General features: G+C 37.5%; 1 protein-coding gene across 1 annotated transcript; it reads right to left on the bottom strand.

The window, feature by feature from the left end:
* Positions 1-178: 178 nt before the first annotated feature.
* On the bottom strand, positions 179-27,441 carry tpcn2 (two pore segment channel 2). Its single transcript, XM_053322103.1, has 25 exons — positions 27,261-27,441; positions 20,765-20,817; positions 19,382-19,458; positions 18,657-18,837; positions 18,435-18,551; positions 18,048-18,154; positions 16,128-16,200; positions 14,246-14,345; positions 14,080-14,145; positions 13,901-13,965; positions 11,957-12,048; positions 10,051-10,132; positions 9,310-9,399; positions 9,086-9,205; positions 8,915-8,974; positions 8,446-8,574; positions 5,672-5,721; positions 5,061-5,160; positions 4,464-4,535; positions 4,257-4,330; positions 3,307-3,412; positions 2,238-2,320; positions 2,043-2,124; positions 737-828; positions 179-477 (listed from the first exon to the last, which is right to left on the bottom strand). Exons 1-25 carry the CDS (start codon positions 27,439-27,441, stop codon positions 405-407), a joined length of 2,325 nt encoding a protein of 774 aa, XP_053178078.1. The 3' UTR covers positions 179-404.
* Positions 27,442-27,463: the final 22 nt, after the last annotated feature.

Here is a 27,463-nt window from a genome sequence, read left to right as displayed (position 1 = left end):
ATTTGAAAATGAGCTTTTTCTATGTGAATGTTGCAGTAGCAGGATCACAGTTTGATTCATTTATTGTACACTACTAAAATAGTACATACTGTTTAGTAGTGGTATGTAGTATAGGATTGGTTCCTTACTCCACCCACTGCTTTTATACCCAACCAATGATATTGTCTCCAGTGCCTCAACCAGTCAGACTTGACTCAATAAACAACATGACAAATAAAAACATGTGCTTTCTACTGCTTTCAGTAGTACAATAATACACAATCACAATAAAATACAAGCAGATTGTTGTGATATTGACCTCTCATAGTAGACTCTCATAAAGCTTCAACAGCAAAGTCTCAGAGTCTGACTTTTTCCTGCCGACAGGTGCTGATGTTCTCTGTGTGTGCTGGTTTGTGTGTGTGTCACCAGTGTAGGTGTGGATGCTGGTGTAGCTGACAAAGTAATTCCTCTTCTGTCGGCTCCTGGATCTGCTCTCTGCAGGGAGAGAGGGAGAGAGAGGGGGGGAGAGAGAGAGAGAGAGAGAGAGAGAGAGAGAGAGAGAGAGAGAGAGAGAGAGAGAGAGAGAGAGAGAGAGAGAGAGAGAGAGAGAGAGAGAGAGAGAGAGAGAGAGAGAGAGAGAGAGAGAGAGAGAGAAGGTCAGGGATGGTTATACAAACAAACAGTCACTAGAACAGGTTTTATACAGAAAGAGATTAATGAGTTACAACCAGACACCATAGTGTGAGTAACTTACTTAAACATGAGCTGAACAGAAGTTTCATATCTGATCCTCTCCACATCTGTAACAGAGCAGCTGTGACTGCGGTCCCACTTATAGATGAAGTTCTGTTAGGAAAACATGGAACAGAGAATATTAGTCTTGTTATTTTACATTTAACATGTAGATTTATATTTAAACCCTTACATACTGTGCAGGTCAAAATTGACCCATTTGACAGCTGTAAAAACACCCCAAATGTCTTTTATTCTGAAATTTGATTACTTTTTTGTGTCCATTGAGGCTGTTCTAGGTCAAATTGACATGTGTTTTAGTGAAATGTTTTAATAGGCAAGGCAAGGCAAGGCAGTTTTATTTATATAGCGCATTTCATACACAATGGCAACTCAATGTGCTTTACATAAAACAGAAAAAAATAAGATATTAGTTATGAGTATTTCTTTTTATGATGTAGCAGTGAAGACTGATGGCTCTAATGGTTATACAATAAACCCCACACTTCCATAAAGTTCTGTTAATTTTACCTTTACATTAAATACATTTCCATCATTATTGCTATGTTATATTTTCATGTCTTAGGTCAAATAGGACATGATATTGTGTGATAGTAGCTGAGTGGTGTAAAAGCTAAAAAATACACTCTCTCTGCTCTCTGAAACATGAATCAAACATTTATTGATCAGTCAGATCGACTATTGATGCTTTCTAAACACATCTGTGGTTCAACATTTAGTATAGATACTTAGACCGGGTCAAGATTGACTGCGAGGATGTAGAATATGAACAGAATGTTAGGGTAAAGGATGAAGCTGGTGGTGTAGAGTTTTCTTACTGTTAACAAATCACATAAAATAACAAAACCAACAATGTGTTAGTCTGCTTCTCTGGGGCTTTTCTGACTTCCCTACTCCGTCTCTCTCCCTCAGCTCTAAACCCATTAACTGCTACTAAAAATGCAAATGTTTCAAATGGCTCACAAACAAAGTTACATGTTCATTTCCTACAACAGCTGGTCATTGTTATTTCAAACAGAAGGAAATTGGTTGCATTTGTTTGGGACTAGTTTCAGCTGTGGATTCATATTCTGTGCTCTAGTGATGTGGTCTGAGTGTACTGATTAAAACAGCAGTGTATCTGTTCAGTCAGGAATGTTAAATGTGTTAGTAGTCAGTCTAACACATGCTAGGTTAGATCATTGTGTGCAGAAGAAGTTTTGTTGCTATGGTTTCCTGATGTTGAACATACCTTTTAGAACATCATTTAAAGTGTTGCTGTTTATTTTCTATGTTTTTCTGTAAACGTGAAGGCTCAGTGAACTCACCTCTAAGATGAGCGCCACGAACAAGTTGACCCACATGACAGAGGAGGTGAGCCACCAGCACACAAAGTAGATCTTTGCCCACCTGAAAAACACAGTCATCATCATCATCATCATCATCATCATCATCATCACAGTCACTATCACTGTGATCAGCATCTGTAGCTGCCATGCATTTAAAAATGTAATGGTTCTTACTCTGTGGTGTATCTGCTGTACGCATCCATGAAGGCCTGCCAGTTATTGACTATCATCACATCATAGAGCAAAATGATGGCGGCCTGAGAGAGAGAGACAGAGAGAGAAGAGAGAGAGAGAGAGAGAGAGAGTGAGAGAGAGAGAGAGAGAGAGAGAGAGAGAGAGAGAGAGAGAGAGAGAGAGAGAAGAGAGAGAGAGGAGAGAGAGAGAGGAAAGAAAGAGAGTGGTGGATTTTTGGCATTTTTATTCCACAGCAGTCTTCAGAAGTATGGTAAATGTGTCATTTCAGTGCTGTAAAGGCTACAATCACAATATATTTGTCACAAATGTATGTATGTGTAAATAGCGATTGATGGTTTCATTCACATTTCAAATAGCCAAAATATTTCTTTACAAAGTGCATTGCAATAAAAAAGAACATAAAAAGAACATTAACACGTGACTAAATGATAACATGACTAAAACTGAGCTCACAAAAGTAATTAAAAGTAGAAATCTGCTTATGTTTGGCATATCATAAAGAATGTGTACATTGGAATAACATTATATATGCTCAATGTTACATTATTTGATTCTGTTTTCCACCATGTGTGCTCTACACAGCTGTGTGTGTGTGTGTGTGTGTGTGTGTGTGTGTGTGTGTGTGTGTGTGTGTGTGTGTGTGTGTGTGCTGATCTGTTCATTCTCACCACAACTTCTGTTTTTATCCAGATGTGGGAAAATGATGTGTGCATGGTTGTTGGCACATGCATCATCATGGACTAACTAAATCTTTTTTCCTGCACAGAGGCAAGATGTTGAAAATAAACAAAACTAGACTTATAGACTAAAGGTGACATAATTAAACATCTTTAATAATTACAAATCTTGAATTATGTCCCTAAGTCCTTGAGCAAGATACTTAATTCCCAATTTCTCCTGATGGCTTCACCATCAGTGTGTGAATAAATGAATGTGACATGTTGTGTAAAAGCAGTTTGAGTGGTCAAAAAGACTAGAAAAGTAAAATAAGTGCAGTCTATTAACCATCTTCAGCAACGTCTGAATGCAATCAATGGTCATTACTTACAGCAAAGTCATCAAAGTTGTTAGGCCAGTAGCCCAGCTGTTCATAGGTGCCACACTCCATGGTGAAGTTAGTGGTGATGTTCTCCATGGTCGTATTGGAGATTACACTGGGACACACACACATGTACACATGCACACAATATCAGAGAAGACTCACTATACCAAGGACTTATTAACTCCACTGTGTATACTATAGATCTGTAGTTTTTATTGTAGTGTAGTCACAATGTGGTTGACTGTCACACTCTGTACTAGGACTGGGCAATTAATCGAAAAATAATCGAAACCGACATTTAGAAACTCTAATCGACTTAATCTTGCTCATGTCAATTAATGGTGGTGTTCACTGTTGCCATGACAGCAAAGGTTGCATATCTTTAAGGAATTTGAAAACTTGTCTCCAGTGATGATTTTAACCCAAACCATGATCTTTACATAGTTCTAATCAAGTAAACTAGACATTAACCACAGTGTCACACCTTAAAACATCTTTATTTTCACTCTCTAAAGATCCTCATGTGTGAGGGCAGCAGTGGAAAATACTTAACTAAAGAAACTGTGAAAAAACATCATTGTTCATCAAGGGTGGAGATAATCCTTCATTAATCGTAATTGAGGTTAAAAGTTCAATTAATCGTAATTTTGATTTTTGTCATAATCGCCCAGCTCTACTCTATACAGTAGTGCTGAATATAAAGTGAGTTCATATCAGTAGTCTTTAGTATGGAGTTAAGATTGTTCATTTATCTTCTCTATCTTGTCAAACTTGTAAAACAATCCTTTGTGCTGCTGATGGATATTACCATTAACCTTTCTCACTATTCTAAGTAATAGAAATGTGATCCGCTTAGTCTGTTCTACACAACCCAGACAGGAAACACACACTATGATAATAATGCTGGGAATGCTAATGAATCATGTTCTCTCACTGCAGATGACTTCATACTGTACCTCATCTGTGAAGGTGGTTTAATGGCTCCTTCAAACAGCCAGATCCCAAACACAGCAAACACATAGTACACCACCTGCAGAGAGACACCAACATTCCCTCATGTCAATCCACATCTGTCTGTCCACATCTGTGTGTGTTTTAACAATAATGTTACATGTTATTGGTTCAAATGAGCTGGTTGGTTGACATATGCTGATGTCACTCACCACCAGGATCCCTGCAAAGGCTCGGAGGTTCTTCACCAGGTCCAGCAGTGTACTCGCAACCAAAGCCATGAGCTGCAGGACAGGACAGAAGTATGGATGTTGATAAGGGACATAAAGACCAAACTGATATATGAGCAGCATCTGTAAAAGCTTCCTGTTGTGAGAGAAGATGAAATGATCATGAAGTGCTTCTATTCTAATATATCTGACAGGAGATCACAGGAAAGTGTATGTAAAGCTATGTCATAGTTTATTTTCTCTTTTCAACTACTTCCATTCCACGGTTATCTGTTATGAGAGCAGTGATGTGATTGGCTGAGAGTTGTTAATATATTCCACTTTACTCAGCTCTTTTCCACTTTGCTGCTGTACATACATGAAACACACACACACACCCATACACACACACACACACATACATATACACACACACACACACGCATACATATGCACACACACACACGCATACATATGCGCACACACACACACACACACACACACACGCATGCATACATATGCACACACACACACACACACACACACACACACACACACACACACACACACACACACACACACACACACACACACCCTTACCTTGATGTCTGGGATGATGCGCAGGAAGCGGAAGACAATCAGCATGTTGACCAATCGAACCATTTCCCACAGTGACATCACACCATGAGCAGACGGGTCCCTGTGGTAGCACACACATGCACACAAACACACACACATGCACACATCAACAGAGTTATAGAGCTATAATAACGTAATCAGTGTTTTTATATTTGGGACAACTGATGATTAGAATGAAAAAGTAAAGCATAGATTTACCTTCGTTTTAGAGAGACATGTCCACAGTTCTTAAAAACTTCTTTATCCAGCTGCTGTGAGTCTTTGCATTTGACTTTAATTTATCTGAAATACTGTTGTTCCAAAGATACGTATTTGCTGTCTGTTTCTGATGCTCTGACAGAGGAGCCAGCCACTGTAAACAGTCTGCAGCTGTTCACTCTGCCACAATTTAAAATATATGTAACCCTTAGCGATTCTGAATTTGTTTTAGAATTGTTCCCTCATCTAAGTTTGTTTCTAAACGGTGACTAAATGCAGAATTTCTAAAATAAAAAGGATTGATTACAAGAGAGTCTGGGGCTGAAAATAATAAACACTGAGTGTAAAATGAATGAAAGAAAGTATGAACCTACCAGTGAGAATAAGGAAGCCTGTAGGTGACATATATAGTGATCTGCAGGACCTGTTGAAGCAAAAAAACAACAAAAAACAAGAGTTCAGGGATAAAAAAGGATGAGATAAATATATGGAAGTAAATCTGTGCCATCTGCTTTTGAATTTGAATTTTTAGCACTGAATTTTTTTGCATCGAATTTCAAACACTGAATTTTTTTTTTCATTGAAATCAGACATTGAATTTTAAAAGCCGTTGAATTTCAAGTAATGAATTTTTTTTTCCTCTGAATTTTTTCTAATGTTTAAAAAAATTCAGTGTAAAAAAATTCAATGCCTTCAAAAATTTGGTGTAAAAAAAATCAGTGTCAAAAATTCAGAGTCCCTCTGATCCCTGAATCAAATCGTTCACAGAGTATTTACCATTTTATTTACCAAGAGAAATGGTAAATAAAATGGTAAATACTCACCGAAGCGCCATCGTTGTTTCTGCCGGTAGCTGACATAGCTGAGTGGGCTTAACAGCATATCTTCACCGCCTTCCTGTGTCGGGGGTCACAGGACAAACGAAGCGTAACTTGATTGGCTGGATGGTGAACGATTTGATTCAGGGATCGATTGCTTCTGTTTAGTTACCCGGATGTTGACTCTGAATTTGAGACACTGAATTTTTTGCGACATTGAATTTTTTTAAACATTAGAAAAAATTCAGAGGAAAAAAAAATTCAGTTCTTGAAATTCAACGGCTTTTAAAATTCAAAGTCTGATTTCAATGGAGAAAAAAAAATTCAGTGTTCGAAATTCGATGCAAAAAAATTCAGTGCTAAAAATTCAAATTCAAAAGCAGATGGCACAGATTTACTTCCATATACGTAAATATAACATAAAATGATTATACAAACAATAGGTGGAGACATTTATGAATGTCACATGACATGTGTCAGCCTGTTTGTGTGGAAAATGTGGAAAATGTTTGGAAATGTGTGGAAATTCCAGGAGCTGAAGGGAAACTTGTGGAGGGAAAAAAACTTGTTCATAGAGATATTAAAAATGTGGAGAGGAACTACTACATGTGAAGGAGGAAATTAAAAAGTACTTTCCTGGTAACATGACAAGTTATGTAATTAGCTCATTACAATAACATCCAGGGAGCTGCTCTGTACAAGTTACAATACATTCATACAAATACACAACTGAAGACAATTATGCATTATTTATAAGAACAATATATTACATAAATGAACAGCTTGAGTAGTGGATGCTAAATGAACACCATGAATCACTAAATCACATCTTGAGACCATCACATGACCTTTTATGCTCATATATAAAAACAGCAGTTACACTCATTATAAACAAACATTATAATTGCACTGAAACACTAAAACAAACTGTGTGGAACCATTAAAAAAAATCTAATTTCTTCTTTTCAAACCTTTCCTCGACAGTCTTGCCATACTCACTCCTATGTGCACACTTAATCTCTCCTAAACAGTACAAAGCTCATAAATCTTGGAAATGTGTGGATGGCAGAAGCCTGTGTTTGTTATGTGCTTGTATTGTAATCTGCAGTCCAAAGATAAAATGCTTGATGTCTAACTCTGCTTCATTTACATCCAGGTTTATTATAGCACAGTATGTGTTTACTGGCTCATTATTGCCACATGCTGATCAATGCAATAGTGTGAAACCACCGGCAGGACTGTGTAATACATCACCTGTGTGCATGAGAATGTGCATCCTTGTGTGTGTGTGTGTGTGTGTGTGTGTGTGTGTGTGTGTGTGTGTGTGTGTGTGTGTGTGTATGTGTGTGTGTGTGTGTGTGTGTGGGCCCACTCATAAAACACTGCTACAGAGTGCTAATAGAGATCAATAGAGATCCACAGTGTATCTGCCAGATGTTGGTTATTTAACAACACTATGTGCCTGATCTACTAAAGGTTTGTGTGTGTAATGTGAGTAAACTTGACATGACCCACAAAAAATGGTCAAGCTAATCTACTAACAGGATGCACTGAGGCTCTGCTTTTACTAACAGCACCGACTTTGTCACTCCCATATAGGTTTTTGGTTGTTGTTGCTATAATTCAATATGTTGTCAGGGTCAAATTTGACCCATTTTTACATCTGAGAGCATTAAAATATACTTTTTAAAAAAACATAAATTCCACACATATTCATCCAAAATGTCAAAAATGCATTTAATATCATTTAAAAAAATATGTTTCTCCTATTGTATGCAACATTGGATCATTATATAGTGTTTTTATATAGTTTTTCATCATAAACATTTAAAAAAGTAACTCTTTCTGCTCTCTGAAAGCTTAAATAAGGATACATCTCACATTCATCTGTGACTGATGAAGTAATTATGAATGATTTGTGGTTCAAAAGTTTATTCTTGGGACTAATTGTGAGGAAATTCTGTGACGGGTCAGAATATGAACAGTATGTGAGGGTTAATAGATCACCCACAAGAAACTAGCAATCTGTTGCACTGCACACGCATTTTAGTACTCTTTAGTTGGGATCTTAGTACATCAGGCCCTAAATGTACTAAAAGTAATTAGTACACTAAATAAAGGAAACTGAACATGAATTTGAACTTAGTGTGAAATGTTTGCAGCTGAGCTCTTTTTTCTGCTCATGTCTCACTAAATAAAGCCCTCAATGTATTGTTTCATATTTAAGTGAACTGAGATGTTTTCTGTAACATATATTGAGATTTAAGTACAATGCTATGACAATATATCGTTATAGAATATAAAAGAGTGTGTAGGCAGAGCAGTGTTACCAGTAGCAGGATGGTGAGGAAGCCATCAAAGATGTTGTTCCTGTAGGAGAGATATCCTCTCCAGCCAAACGCAAAGATCTTCACACACATTTCAAACAGGTAGTAGAGGATGAAGCATAGGTTGATGATCTGATGGGTGAGAAGGACAAAGGAAAGGCAGAGTGATTCACAAGTTAAATCACACTGCAGGTTATTACATGCATGACTTTGTCGCTGCTAAAAATACACATTGTGTCCTGAGGGTGGTGTTAGAGGACAGACTTTTAAAGCAACAGTCTTCATTTCTAACAACGACCCTTATATTAATCCTCTCAGCTGAATGTCGTCAGGAACTTTTATGGCAATCAGTTTCATATTTGTGTGTATTAATGAACCTGGTTTACAGACACACAGTCATATATTTTTGAGCTGATCTGCCCTGAACCAAAGTGTTGGCTTGAGAGTCACTGTGAGAAATGACTGAGCTCACCTCCATGATGAAGTTGTCTCTCTCTGCTGTGGACTTCTCAGAATTTAGCACGAGGACAGTCTGAAACACACACACACATAAATGTTATCATATGATAGCCAGCTTGGTTATTGTTTGTATGGGAGCGTATACGTGTGTGTGTGTGTGTGTGTGTGTGTGTGTATAACTTACACAGATACACATGACATTAGCCAGTGCCACCGCGTTGCCAAGTATAGTGAGATAGTAGTGACTGAAGAACACCTGTAGCCTCTGTAGGACTGGAGAGTTGTAATGGGGCAAGGGAGGATGCTGGGAAGACACACACACACACACACACACACACACACACACACGATAAAACAGATGTGATATGACAGTGAATGTAATGTCTAATAAATGTTGAGTAGCTCTACCTCTTTGATGCAGTCTTTGTCTAGTTGATCAAATATCTTCCTAAACTGCTCTCTGTCCATGAAGCCCACACTGCGATGCTGCTGCACCTCCTGTCATGTTGGGTCAATCCAGATGTTAACAGACATACAGGAAGAAGAATGAAATATTATTATGATGTAAACAATCCGAGAGCTTTATTCATAGTATGATTTATGTTGGTTTTGCACGCTTTTGAACAAGATTCTCACATATTGTGGAAGAGAAGTTGTGTGAGTCAGTGTGTTAACAAGCATTTAAGTAATTGATTTACTCAGAGAAACAAGGTTATGCAGGTATCCTGGGAAACAGGTTTACATGCACTGTAGTAACCTGGTTACCATGTACTTATTTATTTATATAACATTGTGTCAGTTCCATCTGTGTAATGATCCTTCCCGTTGCACTCAATTATTATACACATACATACTTGTAAAATGCTCATCATAAACCTGGTTACACCTTACACATGGAAGAGAAATTGATGTCTAACTAGCCAAAACAGGTTGTTGATTATTTATACCTTATGATTTATAAACAGTCAAATTAGACCCGGGAGGACAAAAGTTGCAACAGGAAGACAAGAGGAAGGTTAAACAGGTGTCACATTTACATTACAGTTCAGTACAGTAAACTATCTCACTGATTAAAGCAGACTGTAACCAGGTTACTACAGTGCATGTAAGCAGTGTGAACATGGAGAGTGATACAATGTCAGTTCTGACCGTAGTGATGGCCGTTTGGTAGTAGCTCTTCATCTTGACTCTGGACATCACCTGCAGCACCGCATCAACACGCACATTCTCCCTGATAGAGAGAACAACACAAACAATGTGCTGCGGTGTTAATAATAACCTTCACTCACTTTATATATTTGAGTCTCTCATGCTGGATTCAACTCCAGGAATCACAACTAGGTCTGCCACAATAATTACATTATCAACTTATTATACAATCGTGTAATTATCAGCATCATCATATGGAATCATCATATGATACATGGACATGAGTTTGATCTTTTTTTTTACCTCAGTATCACCACACTTCACATTAGCAGCTAAGATGCTATTCATGTCACATTGGCTAAACAACTAGTGTCCTCCATTCCTCACTGTGTATGAATTAAAGGTAAATAACTCAGTCCCCAACCATAAGTGTAGCACCCACTCTATAATCCCACCCCCCACCCCCCTTACATTATTATACTATTATATTATCATTATATCAGTGGTATAAAATGATCTTCAAGGGAGGAGACTCTTGAGGGGTCGCTACTGCACCACCTGCAAGGTGAATGTCATGTGACAGACAGTCATCAGCAGGCTAGTTTTTAGCAGAAGTGTGTAACATAACTGTCCTTCAAAAACAAACAGAAATGAGAAAATAAAGATAAAATCTTCCTTCATTCTTTCACCTCTTTAATTAGTAAAAAGCTTTGATTGTGATTCTGATGGAATCAGTGCAAAACACGTTAAATGTAAAATAAATTAACTTCACTATTCATTACTAGTTATCAATATATTGTGAATCTCTGTGTTCAGTTCTCTAATGTGTGAGTATGATTTGGAGAATTTTGTCTTTAAAAGAGAAACAAATGTCATCTGCAAAACTAGATTACTGCTGAAATGTTCTAGTGCAACATTTCCATGTAGTTTATCTAACTAAGATAACAGTTAATAATGGTCAGCAGCAGTAAACATGAACAGAGCTTCAACATAACAGTGATGATGTATCCAAGCACATGAATTACTGAACACAACATGATGTTTGTCCAGCATAGATATATTATTAAAAAATACAAATCACGCTATGTAGATGTTAAAGACACCAGTGTTCATTCTGAGACATAAATTTAATCTGCATCATTTGGTCAATTTAATTTACATTCAGAAAACATAATTTTCATTTCTCGGAGGGTGAGGTGTACATTAGATTTTCTCAATGAATGAGTCCAATGTCTTAATGTGTCCTCATGTCCTACAACATCTCTGCTGCAGTATTTCTGTAGGGTTGTGTGTCTGTATGTACACTTACGTAAGATATATGTTTCCAAATTGATATTTTCTCTATTTTTCTTTGTATTTTCTCAGTTTTACCTCTGTTTCCTTGAGCGATAGCGTGTAAGATTTGGTCAAACATAGTAATGACTGCTCTTATTCAAGATTTGAAAAATTCTCTAATAGGCAAAATAACATTAGCTGTTATATTAACCAGCAGATATAAGATATTATCAACAGCTCTTTATTAAGTTTTCTTTACATTTTATATGAATGGAAACTGAACTGTCATCACCATAGAAGCCTAGTTAATTTAAACTGGGCTGAACACCTTTTAGGGCTGCATTTGCTTAAAGCCTTTGACTCTTTAAAAAATTAAAAAATTAAAAAATCCATCTTATGAACAAAACTGGCAACAAAGCTTTGAGTTGTTGGGAGCATTATGGTTAAATAATCTGCTAAATGTATTCTTTATAATATTTTAAGTTTAATATGTGACATTTACTGTATTTCTGGAATCTGATGCCTCATTGGTCATATGGCTAATGATACAAAAAGGTACTGTGTGTGTGTGTGTGTGTGTGTGTGTGTGTGTGTGTGTGTGTGTGTGTGTGTGTGTGTGTGTGTGTCTTACTCAGCAGCCTGTTGAGCTCCCTGGCAGCTGAGGATTTGGAAAGCAGCTCGGATCCCCAGCCGCCTCCTGATGATAGAGGTCTGGACCGACATCTGAACATGAACATGAACATGAACATGGTTAACAACTGAATTAGTTGAACATATCATCACTGTCCTCACTGTGTCTGTGGAACCTGCATTCATGTTTCTTCAGCTCATTGATAAGCTTTTTTGAACCTACATTTACAATGTGTTAAAAGTGCTGGTGGACCATCTAAACTATTTCTGTTATTATCCGATCAATTCAATGTTATTTACAGTTACAAGTGGCCAATGTATCAGTTATTGCAGGTTTGAAATAGATTGATGATTATTGTGTCTGACAGTGAGTGTGTCATTATTAACAGACATGTGACTGAATCATCTGGCTACAAACCAGATGTCTCCCTCCTGGACAATAAAGACAGACTGACATTTAGAAAAGCTGCATTACAAACTGTACTGTAGGCATGTGACTGTTTAACTTACTTTATGATAATTACATACTAGACTACCAATAATCTACTGTTCTGAACCTCTCTTAGCTGTGGGCCTGCAAATCATATGGTTTTTGACAAAACATTGTTTATGATTTTGTTTTAAATGATATTTTTATTATATTTGTTTTGATGCTTTTAAATGTTGTTTTACTTGAATTTGATATTTTATAATTATTATAATCCTTTAAGTTTTATCTTCTTGTTTTTTAATCTTTTAACCTATTCTAGTTTAGCTTTTATTCAAATTAATCTCTTTTTATTTTTCTTATTTATTTTACTTTATTTTTATTTTTAAAACATTTTTAGGATTCTTGTTTTCTTTTGCATGGAATAGTTTCAATTTCCTCTTTTTCTTTTCTTTGTAATTTGTGCATAGTTTTTCTTTATGCTCTTCTCGTTCTACACTCATTCTGTCTTATTATCAGCTTGTCAATCAACTGTGAAGCACTTTGAACTACAATAAACCTGTATGAAAGCTGCTATATAAATAAAGTTTGATTGACTGATAGATAATATGTGAAAACATGACAATGCTTTTCTGAATTTATATTGAGTACAGAATCATCACCACTCAGTGCAGTGTAACTGAGACAGATGCCCAGGCTTGGTTTTTCCCATTCCAACAAACGTCATAGTCCATGGACACACCCTCATTTTCCAGCTGGGAACAATAGTCATGATTTATTTGGTAAAATTAAAACATCAGTCATCATCAGAGCTCAGTTGGAGATTGACTGCTTGCACAGGCGGCGGCTGTGGATGTAAATATAACTGCTCAATCTGTCTGAACTTACTCCCTTATTCACTCATTCTGGTTCCATGGTGGAGGGTAAATGTGTAAAAACTTACTTGTTGAATAAATGTGATCCCAATAATTTAGATGTATGTGTTAAATGTAGAGTGAAAGGCAAATTAATTCACTGCCTGTGTGAATGCCTGCAAACCTAGATATTCTAGACAGAAGTTCTAAATATACTTTCATTTATCACAAGTGTGAAGATAAAAATGTCTAAATTGTGTATCCTGGGAATTGTTCCTCATGAATGCAAACTAAACAAGGAAAATAAGAAAATGACGGAGTCTACTGCTTGCTACAAGCTAAACACCATATAGCCAATTCCTAGAAATCTATTAGCAAACCAAGTCTACATGCCTGGCTGGCCCCAATGTCAAATTACCTAGCCCTGGAAAAACTTAACAAATGTATTGCTCTGTTGTAATCATTTATACTGTACTAGTATACTGTAACTTACTTGTTCTTTGTTGTTTGTCTACTATTCCTGTAACAAGTGAACATTTAATAAATACATTTTGGAAAAAAAATAAAAAATGTAGTGCACTGTATAGCAAACAGGGAGTGATTTCGGACACAGCCTATGTTCCCTGAGTAGATAAGCATCATGTTATCTGAATGTGTGACTCACCAGTAAATACCCTCTGAACTGGTTATAGATGATGGCTGTCAGTAAGTTCATAAGACAGTACGTTCCTGAGGGGAAGAAAACAAATGACCTCATTATAATCATTATAATAGACATGAAAATCTACTTTCACTTCAAGTCATTTGAAAGCTGCTGCACAGACAGTGAGAGTCACCACTCACCAATGACACTGAAGGTGATGAAGAAAATGGCGTAGCCTCTGTTGAGGGTGTAGGCGGGGATCATTACTGTAGCGGGACAGAGTCAATGTAAAAACAAAAAAAGATGATCAGACTGCTAAAGTACAGTTCCGTCACTTCATATCATATCATGTGATTGACTGGTTACCGTCCGGGTTGTTGGCTGTTGTGAGCAGCACCAGCAGAGAGGTGAGGGAGCTGGGCAGGTCTCTGAAATGAAGCCTCCACTCCTCGTTCTTCTCTGGTTCCTGAATAGAAACACAGATGGAGAGATTTAACTTAACGTGGCATTCAAATATAATTCATGTCAAATGACTTCTTATGTTCTGTTTCTTTTCTTTTTGTACACTGAATACAGGCTTTATCCTCCAGGGATGACACACATTTATTGCTAGAGTTAATATTTTCAGACAAGTTGTTTAATTATGAATATATATACATTGGTAATGAAAGGAGCTGCAGCCACTTGTTAAATACACATTTCCCAAAGGCAGATAACGTCTTTTATTGACCTTGTTATACTTATCTACATTATTTCTGTGTTCATTTAATTTCCACTTTTGTCTCTTGATGTCTGATCTCTATTTCTTCACACAGTCTACAACACATGTCTTAGTTGGACCACATGTCCACATTTGTGAGGAGGTCATGTGACACCAGCTGACCTGACACCACCACATCTACTGCAGATATAAGAGTAAAAAGTCTTCATCCCAAACTGATGTATCACTTATTTCACACAATTGCTTCTTGAGCCACAAAATTCTTTACATAACTATTTTCACTCCAAAAATCTGGAATTTAATGTGTAAAATAGTTGGAAATGCCCTTTAAATAACACAATTTGTTTGTAATGAGGTTATAAACAGGAAATCGAATTTAGATCTAATGATGCTGATAGAAAAGGTCCCCACAAGTCTCAACCCTGACAATGAATGGTTTAAAATCAGGGGACACCAGCTTATTGTCCCCAAATGGAATGAAATGAAACCAGGGTCCCCATTACGTGATATAAACATACACACACAGATCAGCTCATGGTCACTTTAAAGTTTAGGGGACATTAGACTTATAATATTTTTATTATATATTATTATATATATTTATTTCCAGGAAACTTACCCTAACCATAACCATCACCACTGACCCCAAAACATGTTTTTATAGCCAATTGAGGACAGTTTTTGTCCACAGCTGGACAAAAAAGTGAATTATTACAATTCATCCTGAGGGGGAGATGAATGTTTGCAAAGTAAGTCGTGCAGCACATCACACTTTAACAGAACTGTGAAAACTCTTGTGGCTACTTCATACTGTCGAAAGCTGTGTCTATTTTTTTATGAGTCATAGGTGTGATCATTTATAAAGTATTTAGTCATTTAACACATCCTGAAGTTTGACATGGCAGAGTTTTGCAGTGCAGAAGCACGTCAGGTTTAACTGACCCTACTTATACTAATAACAGCTATTTCTGTTGTCCCCCATCACAGCACATGGGGTCACACCCTGTGAGTCACAGAGTGTTAAAACATCTGTATGTCATTTTAAATATGCCAAGAGTCAGAATGAGAACCACAGAGAGCGGTCTGGTTGAGCATGAGCTGTATGAGAGAGCGTTTTTTGACCTTTCTCACAGTAATGTCAGTATAAGAAGTGCAGCAAAGGTGCACGAATGTTAAAAATGTCTTCACTGAAAAAAAGAATATAACAATCAGTTCAACTTTACACCAGAGTTTTACTTTTGAAACCTGCTAAAACAATACATATATGCCATTCTGCCGTTGTGCATAAGTACTATTATAACTACTGAGAAGTTCTTCTGTCCTGCCTGATGCAGCTGCTGTAGACTGTTCTGCTTCCTGGTCCAGCAGCCAATAGGCAGGAAAGGGTGGGGTGTCAGTAGTTTTGGCCTTAAGCATATTTAAATGGCTACGTCTACACACAGACTCCCTCACACACATGTTCCTGCAAGCTCAAGTGCAGTGATAGTACAGTGCTGTAGTGTGTGTTTAACAAGGTGTGGAACTCACCTCCGTTTTAGCGAACAGAAGCATGCCGATCATAGTGAAGAGACAGAGGTGAAGTGCCAGCAGCAGGATGACACTGCAGAGACAGGAGAACATACATGTAAGCTTGAGAGGCAGTACTAGATATTCTCCACTATAAATTCCTAATATTACTGAAAATAAAAACTCCTGAATAATTTAAGAATACTATAAGTCTATGTTATGACAATCCATTTGATAACCTCAAACTACAATTTCAATTGTCAAATTGCTCAGTCGGTGTCTCTACAGAGAGACACTGAATTCCTAATTACTACCTAATTCATCCAAAATTGAACCAAACTCAGATTAAAACATGTATATGTTCTATCACAGTTCTGCCAAAGTATACAATTAAGCTCCTGCTTGTATGTTAGAGGTGGACAACTGATCTTAAGTGTTTCCTAGTTGCAGATTCTTGGGAGTTATGATAGCATGTCCCGAGTTCCTATTTTTAATGATTTTTTCTTTTTGTTTGTTTGTTCTGACTATGTACAGCACTGTTAGATTGCGATGTAACACAAAAGATGACGAAAAGTGCAATACGAATAAAGTTTGATTGATTGATTGATTGACTGACTGATCGATTTCCTTCCTCATAAAACATTTGCAAAGTAACTCTAAAATGTCTTCAGTCCTGTGTTGTTGGCATCCTTGTTTGCTAGCTTGCAGTCTTCTTCCCTGCCTTTGCTGGCACACTGCTACATGTGTTGGCAGGTCACTGCTGCCAGCTGTCAATGAGTAGAAACAGTGTGTGAAACCTTTGGCAGGACTGTCCATCACATTTCTGTGTTCTCATTCATATGGAACTAAACCTTAAATCCATCCCTCCATAACACTACTAATTAATCTAAACCACCACAGGTTGCTGTTAACCAGAGATAGTGCGGTGAATGTATATCATGATCAGTTTGTGGCCACATTATAGGGAAGCAGGGACACATTGACAGAAGTGAGAGTTCAGTGAAGTCTGTGGTGGCTTTATATTTGCTCAGTGCTAGAATTCAAGATAATTCAGCCACCTGTAGGTTTCACTGTAGTTTTAGCTAGTATCAACTTCCTTGTGCTGGTATTTCTTTAATTTGGCTTCAAAAGCTACGCAGGCATCCATGTATTGAAGCCTTCTATTGTGGCTGTGCTTACTGTGTGCATGATAAGTGTTAGGAAAGTCTCTAGTCACTGTGTCCATCTAGTGTCCTAAGCATGATGTTGAAATGGAGGGAACTCAGTGTTTCGTGGCTTTGCTAGGTGTTGGCTGCACAGAGGCTAACAGTTAGCTATGGTGGCTACACACATACTCAGGGGTTTCTTACTTGTACTGGAATGATGACCATTAGCTTATGGTTGCTAATGGTTGGATGCTAGCAAAAGTTAGTTAGCAATAACTGCACATTACTTAGTTCACTCTATGACTCGTCTCTTTGTGTTCTTCTGCTACACTACATTTTACCATTTACTTTCATCCATTTACCACAGAGGTAGCAGAATAATGTCTTCCTGTAAAAATGTTTGTCAACCTTTACTTCTCATTAGACAGAGGTAGAGAAGGAAACTCCCCAGGGAGGAAAGGTAGATAAGGACTCAAACTTCAACTCCAAATTCCTAGCAGAGACTGAAATAAGCTCCCTAGAGATACAGTGAATTAATTAATTAAACAAATATCCGTTAGGGTGACAAATATGGGATCTTTTGTGACACACATGGCTGAACAAATACTTTCACTGAATTTCTGTCTGATCTATTTGCAAATGCAAATTCATACAGGTGGAGGAGACAGAGAGCTGTTTGTGAATTCTCCTCCTACTGTAACAGACACCTACACTGTATGTATCCATGTATGTTAACTCCTATGAGTGACATATAAATCCAGCTTTAGAGGCCTGCTCCTGTGAGGCAAGCAGATACCTGGCAATCTCTGGAAGAGTCCTCTTGATGCATTTGAGCGTCTTTTTCATCAGAGAGGAGTTTTGCAGGAGGAAGAACGGCCGGATGAGTCGCCGTACTCTCAGTTTCTGATCGGTGGAGAAAAGAGAAGATCGCAGATTTTTGGAATGCAGGGTACCATGTGACTAACACATTATTAAGTTGAATTCTGTGCTTCGTGATGACCCACAGACTTCTGTACAGCTACAAACCTACTGCCTTTTTAATGGAGTAGACAAGGAGGACAAGGATAAGATATATCAAGACAACATTTGTGAAATGAATTCATTGTTGGTTTAGGTCTTTTGTCTTTTTTGCACCACAACTTGAGCAATAATACTGAAAAGGTATGACTGAAGATGCTCTCACCTCATCGCACACCATGCTGACAGACAGCACCCAGTCGATTACAGAGATTGAAATGACCACAGTGTAGCCGATCAGCCATTTGTTCTTCCTGAATTCCTCCCATCCAATTAAATAGCTCTGAGGATGAAACAGATGGAGTGAAGTGGTGCGTCAAAGCCACATTATCACTTTGGAGTTCCCGATGTCCTTGGAGCTAAATGTTTGCGGCCTGGTTCAGTTTACCTTGACGGCGAGATCGAGAGAGAAGATGAGGAGGCAGACTATCTCGATGCTCTCTGTGAGGCCGCAAGGAGGCTCCCAGGGCGGAGAGAGGCGATAGTGAGGATCCGAGGTGATAGACAGGGAGGAAGGGCGCTCCACGAAAGCCAGTAACAACAGCACAGCAATAGTCAGGCCCAAACCCCTGCACAAGTAGAGATGGCAGAGTGGATGGACAAATGGCCAAAAGCCTGTTCTACAGAGGTAATGATCCACTCTGATGTGGTTATTCATGTCTAATTCTTTCCTGTAGCAGCTACGTCATGCTGTGGTTTCCAGCTGTATGCATGAAATAACAAAAATCTAAAATACTGAGACATTAAACAGACTCTGAGTCAAACTCACTCAGCTTTGACATGGGTTAACAATTTAAAACCTATAATTCTTATTTATTTTTAGATTTTTAGATTCTATTAACTAATTAATTGTTTATGTCATTTCAAATGTGGGCTTACAATAAAGGAAGTGGATTCTCTTTGGAACTTTTTGAACTGTTGGCCAGACAAAACAAGACATGTGATGACATCACCCTGGACTATAAGAAATTGCAACAGGCATTTTGAAAGTTATCGTTAGCTGCAGCCCTAAAGTTTGCTAAAGTAAGTATAGTCAAATAATCTCTGGCAGGAATCAGTGACTGTATGTATCCCGGTAGACAGTAAACAGAGAGATAAAGTGTGTGAACTAACCACTGGCATATCCTTGAGTAGTACCATCGATAAAGGCGGAGTGACTTGGCATCCACCCGGTGGTTGATGGATCGATACTGTAAGCAAGCAAGCAAACTTTATCAATATAGGACTTAAATAAAAAGAAGAAAAAAGATTTTTACAGTTGAAACAAAAGAGAAAAAGAGGACAACATATTTCAAACCAAGGAGACAATACCACAAAGAAAGGGAAATGGAAAATACAATATACTTAAAATGTGCACTGACTTTACAGGAGTCTGTATCAGACAGAGATACACCCATCTATGCTCTGTATCTCTACAGTCTTGGATAACTCAATGCAAAGTATCTGCTGATACCGACTACCAATACCAGCTGTCTTTCACCCAAATTCAATATATGTACTTCACTGCATGGAACTTATTGAGATCTATTTAAACCCTCCTGCAACTTTTGTCCTCCTGGATCAAAATTGACCTGGTCTGGTTTGACTGTTTACAAAGCATAAGGTATACATTATCACTCACTGCTGTGTTAGACCTTTTTAGCCACTTCCAACCTTTTACCACAGGTTTTGCATATATTTTTTAGAAATTACTGTCAATAGGCCTCATTTAAATGAAACTATACCTCACTTTTGAAGTAACATCTATTGTCCTCCTAGGTCAAAATTGGCCCAAAGACAACAGGAGAGTTAAGTACAGTAAGCTAACATGAGGTTAGGGGTTGCTTTAGGCCAGCATGAATGTAACTGAAACCCTGACATTTTATAATGACACTGGCATAGTAATAGTATTTAAGATTGCTTATGTCATTGTCAATAATACTGGACTGGTGCATTACTGTTCCAGAGTCGAGGTGTAATAACAGCAAAAGAATGAGCACCTTTTTTCAGACTTGACCAGGGAACAGTAGGAAGTCCCTGATCTACATTATGAAGTACTAAGTTGTATGTCACGAGTTACGAAAAACTCTTAACAGTGAGACTTTAGACAAACTCAAACTTTGCTAGACCAGTTGCAGTCACAACTCAGATGATCTGCTGATGCGGGTAAACAAGGTGTTCCAGTAGTTGACATAGGTGACATGAGAAAATAATCTACTACTAATCTTTGGGCTGAAGGTAGTTCTGACTCATGTGGAAAAAGCAGGACAGGATAGGAGGCTTTAATGCTATGATAAACAAGACCCAACAAGCTTATCATGTATATTTTCACATAGAGCTGGGCAATAAATCGATATTATATCAATATTGTGATATTTTCTAGATATCATCTTAGACTTATCCAAAACACCTTACAACAATGTAAATGCATGATGAAACTTAAGCATGAAGAATGATAAAAAGAGATCCAGTCCGTCTCACAACACCATGCATGATCATTTATAAGTAAGCACTTACCTGTATGGCGTCCTCAATGAATACAACAGCTTGTTGGATGTAGAGGTCATCATCTGTGGGTGGATAGAAAAGTGAGCGTAGCTGGAGCATCTGAACACAGATCTTTACATATTCCAGAGGTGCTATGTTCTGAATCCACTCAATGACTCTGTATGCAACATGTGCTCTGAGCGAAGCAGACAACAGAAACTGAGTCTAGGATGTTGTTTTCTGTGGAACTGGTTGGATCGGAAGCTAAAATGATAGTTTGTTTTTTTCTTAAGGCAAAACTGGGAGCAGACAGTGGGAAACAGCCGGGTGACGTGTTAAAAGGTGTGGCTCTGCAGTCACATGTTAATACAAGGTTATTACATGTGTGTTAATACAACACTAGATCACACTGAGATGAAGAACTGGATTCAAATAATCAGCTCCCTACAGATAAAATGAAAATGAAAATGAAAATCAAATGTGTTATATCTCTATTTTAACAGAATTAACTAAATTATTTGCAATTCCACTTTAAGTTGTTTTCCTTAATTTGAATCTAATGTCTAACTTGACTTTTATTTGTAGAACTGGTGGAGTGCTCCTATAAGGAACTCACCAGTAATAACATTGTGATGTTCTTTAAAAAATTATGAATTCGCACACATTTAAAATAATTTCTATGTATATAGGGCTTTCCGGGAAAGAACATTTTCTTATTATTACAAATCATATAACTGGCTGTCAGTAAATGTATCACAATTAGGTGATTGTACAGTAATATACAAATACTTTATGAGATGGAGCCAATCACATATAAACCAAAAGCCCTAATTCATAAAGAGTTGGAACCATTTAATGGCCATAATAATGCAGTGATGTTACAGTATTCAATCCATTCTATTCTGTCTTAATCTATTTACATATTATACATTTCCTGATAAATTATCCAACGTGTGCTTCTGTGTTTTGGTATTTTTGATACATAATAGCAGGAAACATATGAAAGCAACTGGAAACTGGGAAACTTTACACAGATAAAGTGAAATGTTAAAATGTGAAATTATATTAAAACTATAATTCTAATATCAAAATAAAAGTTAAAGTTAAAAAATGATTCTTGTTACATTTTGAAAAATGAATGCAATATTATCTAAAGCTAAAATGAATAGTTGGATACTGGAATAGTCAATCAGCATAAAATCTTTCAAAACTTTTGAATAGGATGGATTTGATGCTTTTCTTTGCCATATATGTTGGTTAATGCACATTTTTTTTGAGAGTTGAGATGAGAAAGCACAAAAATCTGGAGAAAATGCTGAGTTAGTAACATGCATTAATGATACATGAATATATACAGATGGAGAAGGAGAGGAGGAGAGAGAAGCTCAGTGAATAATGGGAATCCCCTGGCAGTCAAGGCAAACCTGGACTGGCCCTAACTATAAGCTTGATCAAAAAGTAAAGTTTGAAGCCTACTCTTAAACATAGTGATGGTGTCTGCCCCCCTGACTCAAACTGGAGGCTGGGTCCACAGGAGAGGAGCCTGATAACTGAAGCGTTCTACTTTTGGAGACTGAAAACCTGTATTTTAGGGGTGCAGTGTTCTAGTGGGGTAAAAGGGTTCTAGATATATTGGTGCCTGATCATTATGGGCTTTGTGGGTGAGGAGAAGGATTTTAAATTGTATTCTGGATTTTCTAGGAATTCAGTATACAGATGCTAATATGGGAGAAACATGATCTATATCTTTCTCTAGTGTTATCACATGTGCATTCTGGACTAGCTGGAGAGTCTTTAACAACTTGTTAGGGCAAGCTGATAATGAGGAACTGAAAAAAATCCAACCTGGAAGTAACACATGCTTAAACTGTTTTTTCTACGTCTTTTAAAAAAAGGATGTGCCTGATTTTTGTAATGTTAATTAGATGAAAAAAGGCAGTTCTTGAAACGTGTTTCATGTGGGAGTTAAATCGTGTATCCTTATCACAGACAACTCCCAAATTCCCCACGGTGGTGCTGGAGGCCAGAGTAATGCCATCCAGAGTAATTATATCATTAGATAATGTGTTTCTAAAGTGTTGAGAGTTCAGTAACAGAAAATTGTCCTTTATGTCCTGAAGTCATGCTTGGAGTTTGGTTAACTGATTGGTTCCATCGGGCTTCATTTCTAAATATAATTGTGTATCATCTGCGTAACAAAGAGAATTTATGGAGTGTTTCCTACATACCTTAATTGATGATTCTTGTAGAACTCCGTGTCTAACTTTTGCATGCACAGAGGATTTATCATTAACTTGTACAATATGAAATGTATCTGATAAATGAGACTTAAACCAGCTTAATGCAGTTCCTTAAATGCCAATCAATTATTCCAGTCTCTGTAACAGAATGTGACGGACAGTGGTGTCAAATGTAGCACTAAGATCTAACAGGACAAGTACTGTTCTCTTGCAATTACCAGGTCATTTGTCACACCTGAATCAAGAGTAGGCCTTTTAAGAAGAGGTTTAATTACAGCTACTTTAAAAGGACTTTGGTAGATAGCCTGTTAATAAAGACGGTTTGATCATATCTAATAAAGAACTAAGGGTGAGACTTCCTTGAGTAGCTTAGCTGGGATGGGGTCTGAGAGACAGGATGATGGTTTAGATGAAGAATTCATTGAAGTTAATTCTGTAAGATCGATTGGAGAAAATCTCTCTCTCTCTCTCTCTCTCTCTCTCTCTCTCTCTCTCTCTCTCTCTCTCTCTCTCTCTCTCTCTCATACATCAATCAATAGATTTATGACTGTTTGTCAGCCTGACCAAAATGCTTAAAAAAGGAACCAAGGGCTGTTTTTATTTTCCTCTAGTAATGTTGAGTAATAGGCTGCTATGACTTTACAGAAAGCCTTCCTATATGCTGTAAGAGTTCTAACTTATATTAACATATCGTTTAGTTTTTGGCCAATCATGTGTGCAGCCAGGCTCAGCCAGAGAAGAAAAAAAGTGCTTTAGAACACAATACAGCAGTATAAAGTAAAGTAGTACTGAACACACCGTAGAAGAAGAGAGTAGACTCTGACAGAGACCCAGTTTCCCAGCTGTCAAGTGATTATGTTAAATGACTGTAGCTTTCCCATGCTGCAGTTACATAGAAGCAGACATGATGAGTCAGCTCTGGTTGCGCACATACACACACACAGACACACACGCTTGACTCAATGCATCATAGCAGGATGTGTCACAGTGGTGGTGGAGGTCAGTGGCACTGGCAGGGCGACACTTAAAACGGTCACAGTTCCAACACACACACACACACACACACACACACACACACACACACACACACACACACACAGAACCATTACATTACTGTGATATATATATATATATATATATATATACCTGACTGATAATAAAGGTTTACTTTTAAGTGGGTTCATTGCTAACAGTTGCCCATTGCAACTGTTAGCATAGCTCCTTCAAAGTAAAAAAAACAAACACCTGCCAACAACTGTAAAACTGTCCTTTCATCATATCTATTCTCTTTTAAGATACATTTGGGTTTTGTTCTTTTTGCCTTAGACATGTGACACAGGTCTCCAGCTGGAATCAAACTGGGGACACTGCACTTAATATTGTAATATTTACTCTCCTTTTAACTTCAGTTTTATGCTCCATCAACTCCTGATAGAAATATCTGTTTAGCTGCTAAATGCCCAGCTTTCTTCAGCAGCTAGTTGCTAACTGTGCCTGTCTGTTGGTTGGTGCTGAGCAGGTACAGTAATGTATAGGCCTATACATACAATAACGTAATTATCAACATCATCATGTCTATATATGGACTTGTCATATGATACATGGATATGAGCTTGATCATTTTTTGAGCTCAGTATCACCACACTTCACATTAGCAGCTAACAGTCTATTCATGTCACATTAGCTAAACAAGTAGTGTCCTCCATTCCTCACTGTGTATGAATTAAAGGTAAATAACTCTGTCCCCAACCAAATAAGCATCATTCTATATGACGTTGCTATAACTATGTAAATATAATAATGCAGCCTTTCATCACCCTGAGCTCATGATGAGGTCATCAGGTATGAACACTGTTGTAGAACTTAAGAAAAAACAGATAAGTGGTGCACGAACATGTGTCTTGCTCGTAGTCAAAAAGATGAGACATGGTGAAATATGTAACTATGTAAATCATAAACGTTTGGAGCTGTTGGTAGGTGTACTTTTTAATAGATCAAACAAACAATCCAATAATTATGAAAGTAATTGGCAGATTAATTGATAATAAAATACATAAGTTAGATGCAACCCTAAAAATGATTTCCCAAAGCGTTGCACTGCTCCTTCAATAATCACCCTAAATCAAAGGAAGTCTGATTTCAATGCAGAACTGGGCAGCATATCAATATTATATGGATTTTGTGATATGAGACTAGATATTGTGTTAGATTTGGGATATCGTAATATCATGATATGGCATAAGTGTCTTTTCCTGGTTTTAAAGGCAGCATTACAGTAAATGATGTCTTTTTCTGAAGCTGTTCTATTATTTGCCTTTATTTCAAAAATATAATTGGTGTAAATATTTTGTGAAAGCACTAATAGTAATATTGAGGTATTTAAGCAAAGATATTGTGATATATTTCACTTTGTCCCTATCGCCTAGCTCTATTTTAATGTACAATATCTATTAGTTTTTGGTTGCTTGTATGGAAGAATTTAACATCCTTAGTGTGTAAACGTCTAACACTCAAGTATCTGTCCTTTGATACTGGACCATGAGGTTGTACTATCAGCAGAGACTTGTCCCTATAACAGTAATTAGAAGGAGATTTCATTCATCTGCCTTGGTGTGACATTAGGATTCCATATAAACTGCGTATCCAGACATGACATAGAGATAAGACTGGAGCAACAAAGGGCAGAGAATGACAACCTTTCATCCACAATACCCTGAGTCACGGGATCGATTACTACAGCTCTAATTCTATTATCTTTAAAGAACATAATAAAGGGCAGTACCATTCATACTTCAGTCTACTCACTTAACTAGCACAACAGTGTATTAACATGTCTGGGGGGCCTTACAATGATGCTGTTTGCCACAAGTATCACAAAGGTTAAACACGCAGTCTGAGTCAGAAGAGAAAGAAATACTCTGATTGTTTGCTTTAGTAAAATGACCTAAACCACATAACATAAGTATGGATGTATTATCATCTAAACTTCCATAGGAGTATTAAAGGTAAAGGTATTGGTGTTAGAGCAACATGTTACTGTTGTAGCTAGTTTACACTACTTTATATACAGTTAGTTTAGGTTCAACCTATGGGTCGGGCCCTCAAAAGAGTCACAAGATGAACCTGAGGGGTCATGATGAGTAATGGGAGAGAAAGGAAGAAAAAGTAAAAGTTCTGCAACACAAATTTGGATTTGTTTTCCTCTGATCTTGTTTTCCTCTAACCCTTTTTATGTGAAATATTTGAAAGTTGTTCCTCTTGGGGCCTCCAACATTTTGTTTTTGTTTTTTTAAAAGGAAACCATGTGTGAAGCTTAGAGAGGAAATCACTCTGCTACTTTTTGGAGTCATGAGCTAAAAAGGAAACACTGGTTTCATCTTGTTGTATTTGATAAGATTATTTTCTTAATGTAAAAATGTAATATGAAAAGTAACCAGTAACCAGGAGTATTAAGGAAAGGCTCAATGTCAGGTGTAATGTGACAGAGCAACATTCTTTAAGACAGCGCCTGATCATCAGACACAGAGCAGGTAACACACTAAGACTGGAGCATGCAGGGCTCTTAGATTTCTCAAGGTCCAGTCAGTACTCTCTAGTGTTGCTATTTTGACTGCAAACAAGGCGAAGGTGTCTGCTGGTTTATTGTTTTTTTGTCAATAAAAGACTATTTGCTTAAGTGCTGTATTTAAGTACAGTTTTGAGGAACTTCCACTTAATTTTTTCACTTTCACTGCAACTTTATTCTCCCACTTCACTGAATTTCTGAGGCAAATATTGTGAGTTAGTGGTCACTTTGCAGATCCTGATTTTTTACCCACCATACATGACAACAAAGAGACCACAGACCCCGGTTCCCACACTGTCAGGGACCCCTGGTTCATGTTAATTGAATGAACAGTATATGTGAATGAAGCACTAAATTATACTACCCATTGAAATCCAGATCATAAAAGGGTCTTTTAACAGGTATTACAGGCTTATGTCTCCGTATAAAAAAAGTGTGATTTAAGCATACTGTCATGGAGCATATTCTTATTTAAATCTGTTTAATTTGTGTAGATTAGGGTAGATGGTGGGTCACATGGGCTATACCAACAGGGGCCTTTTATCTTAATAAGTTTATTATTGACCATAATGTCAGATTTTGTACTACTTTAACTTCTGTACAACTTTTGAATGCAGAACTTCTAAATAAGTGATTTTCAGCTTTCATTACACAGAATTGGCATATTTGTAATGAATTGAACACTGTGTCTAATCTCTTCATAGACTAGACCTCCACTCACCTGCGTCTCCCTCCACATTGCACGACTGTCCGGCCACAGAGTACGACATCCGTCTGCTACCCGGGGCCCCTCCGTGCCTGGAGCCCGACCCGGACCCGGAGCCAGAGCCAGAGCCAGAGCCAGATCCATACTGCCCGGAGGCTCCGTTCACACTGTTGCCCAGCAGACTGTCCGATTCCATCCAGGAAATCTACTACTTTTTC

Source organism: Scomber japonicus, chromosome 1 (assembly GCF_027409825.1).
Source record: "Scomber japonicus isolate fScoJap1 chromosome 1, fScoJap1.pri, whole genome shotgun sequence".
Classification (NCBI taxonomy): domain Eukaryota; kingdom Metazoa; phylum Chordata; class Actinopteri; order Scombriformes; family Scombridae; genus Scomber; species Scomber japonicus.
Note: the sequence above shows the minus strand (reverse complement) of the source record. Positions and strands in the feature narration are given on the sequence as shown.

Coding starts and splice junctions, on each gene's coding strand:
- tpcn2 (XM_053322103.1), bottom strand. CDS start 27,441: ATGGAATCGGACAGTCTGCTGGGCAACAGTGTGAACGGAGCCTCCGGG. Junction 5,161..5,671: donor AGGCTTCCTTATTCTCACTG/GTAGGTTCATAC, acceptor GTGCTACCACAG/GGACCCGTCTGCTCATGGTG. Junction 829..2,042: donor TCGTGGCGCTCATCTTAGAG/GTGAGTTCACTG, acceptor TTTTCCTAACAG/AACTTCATCTATAAGTGGGA.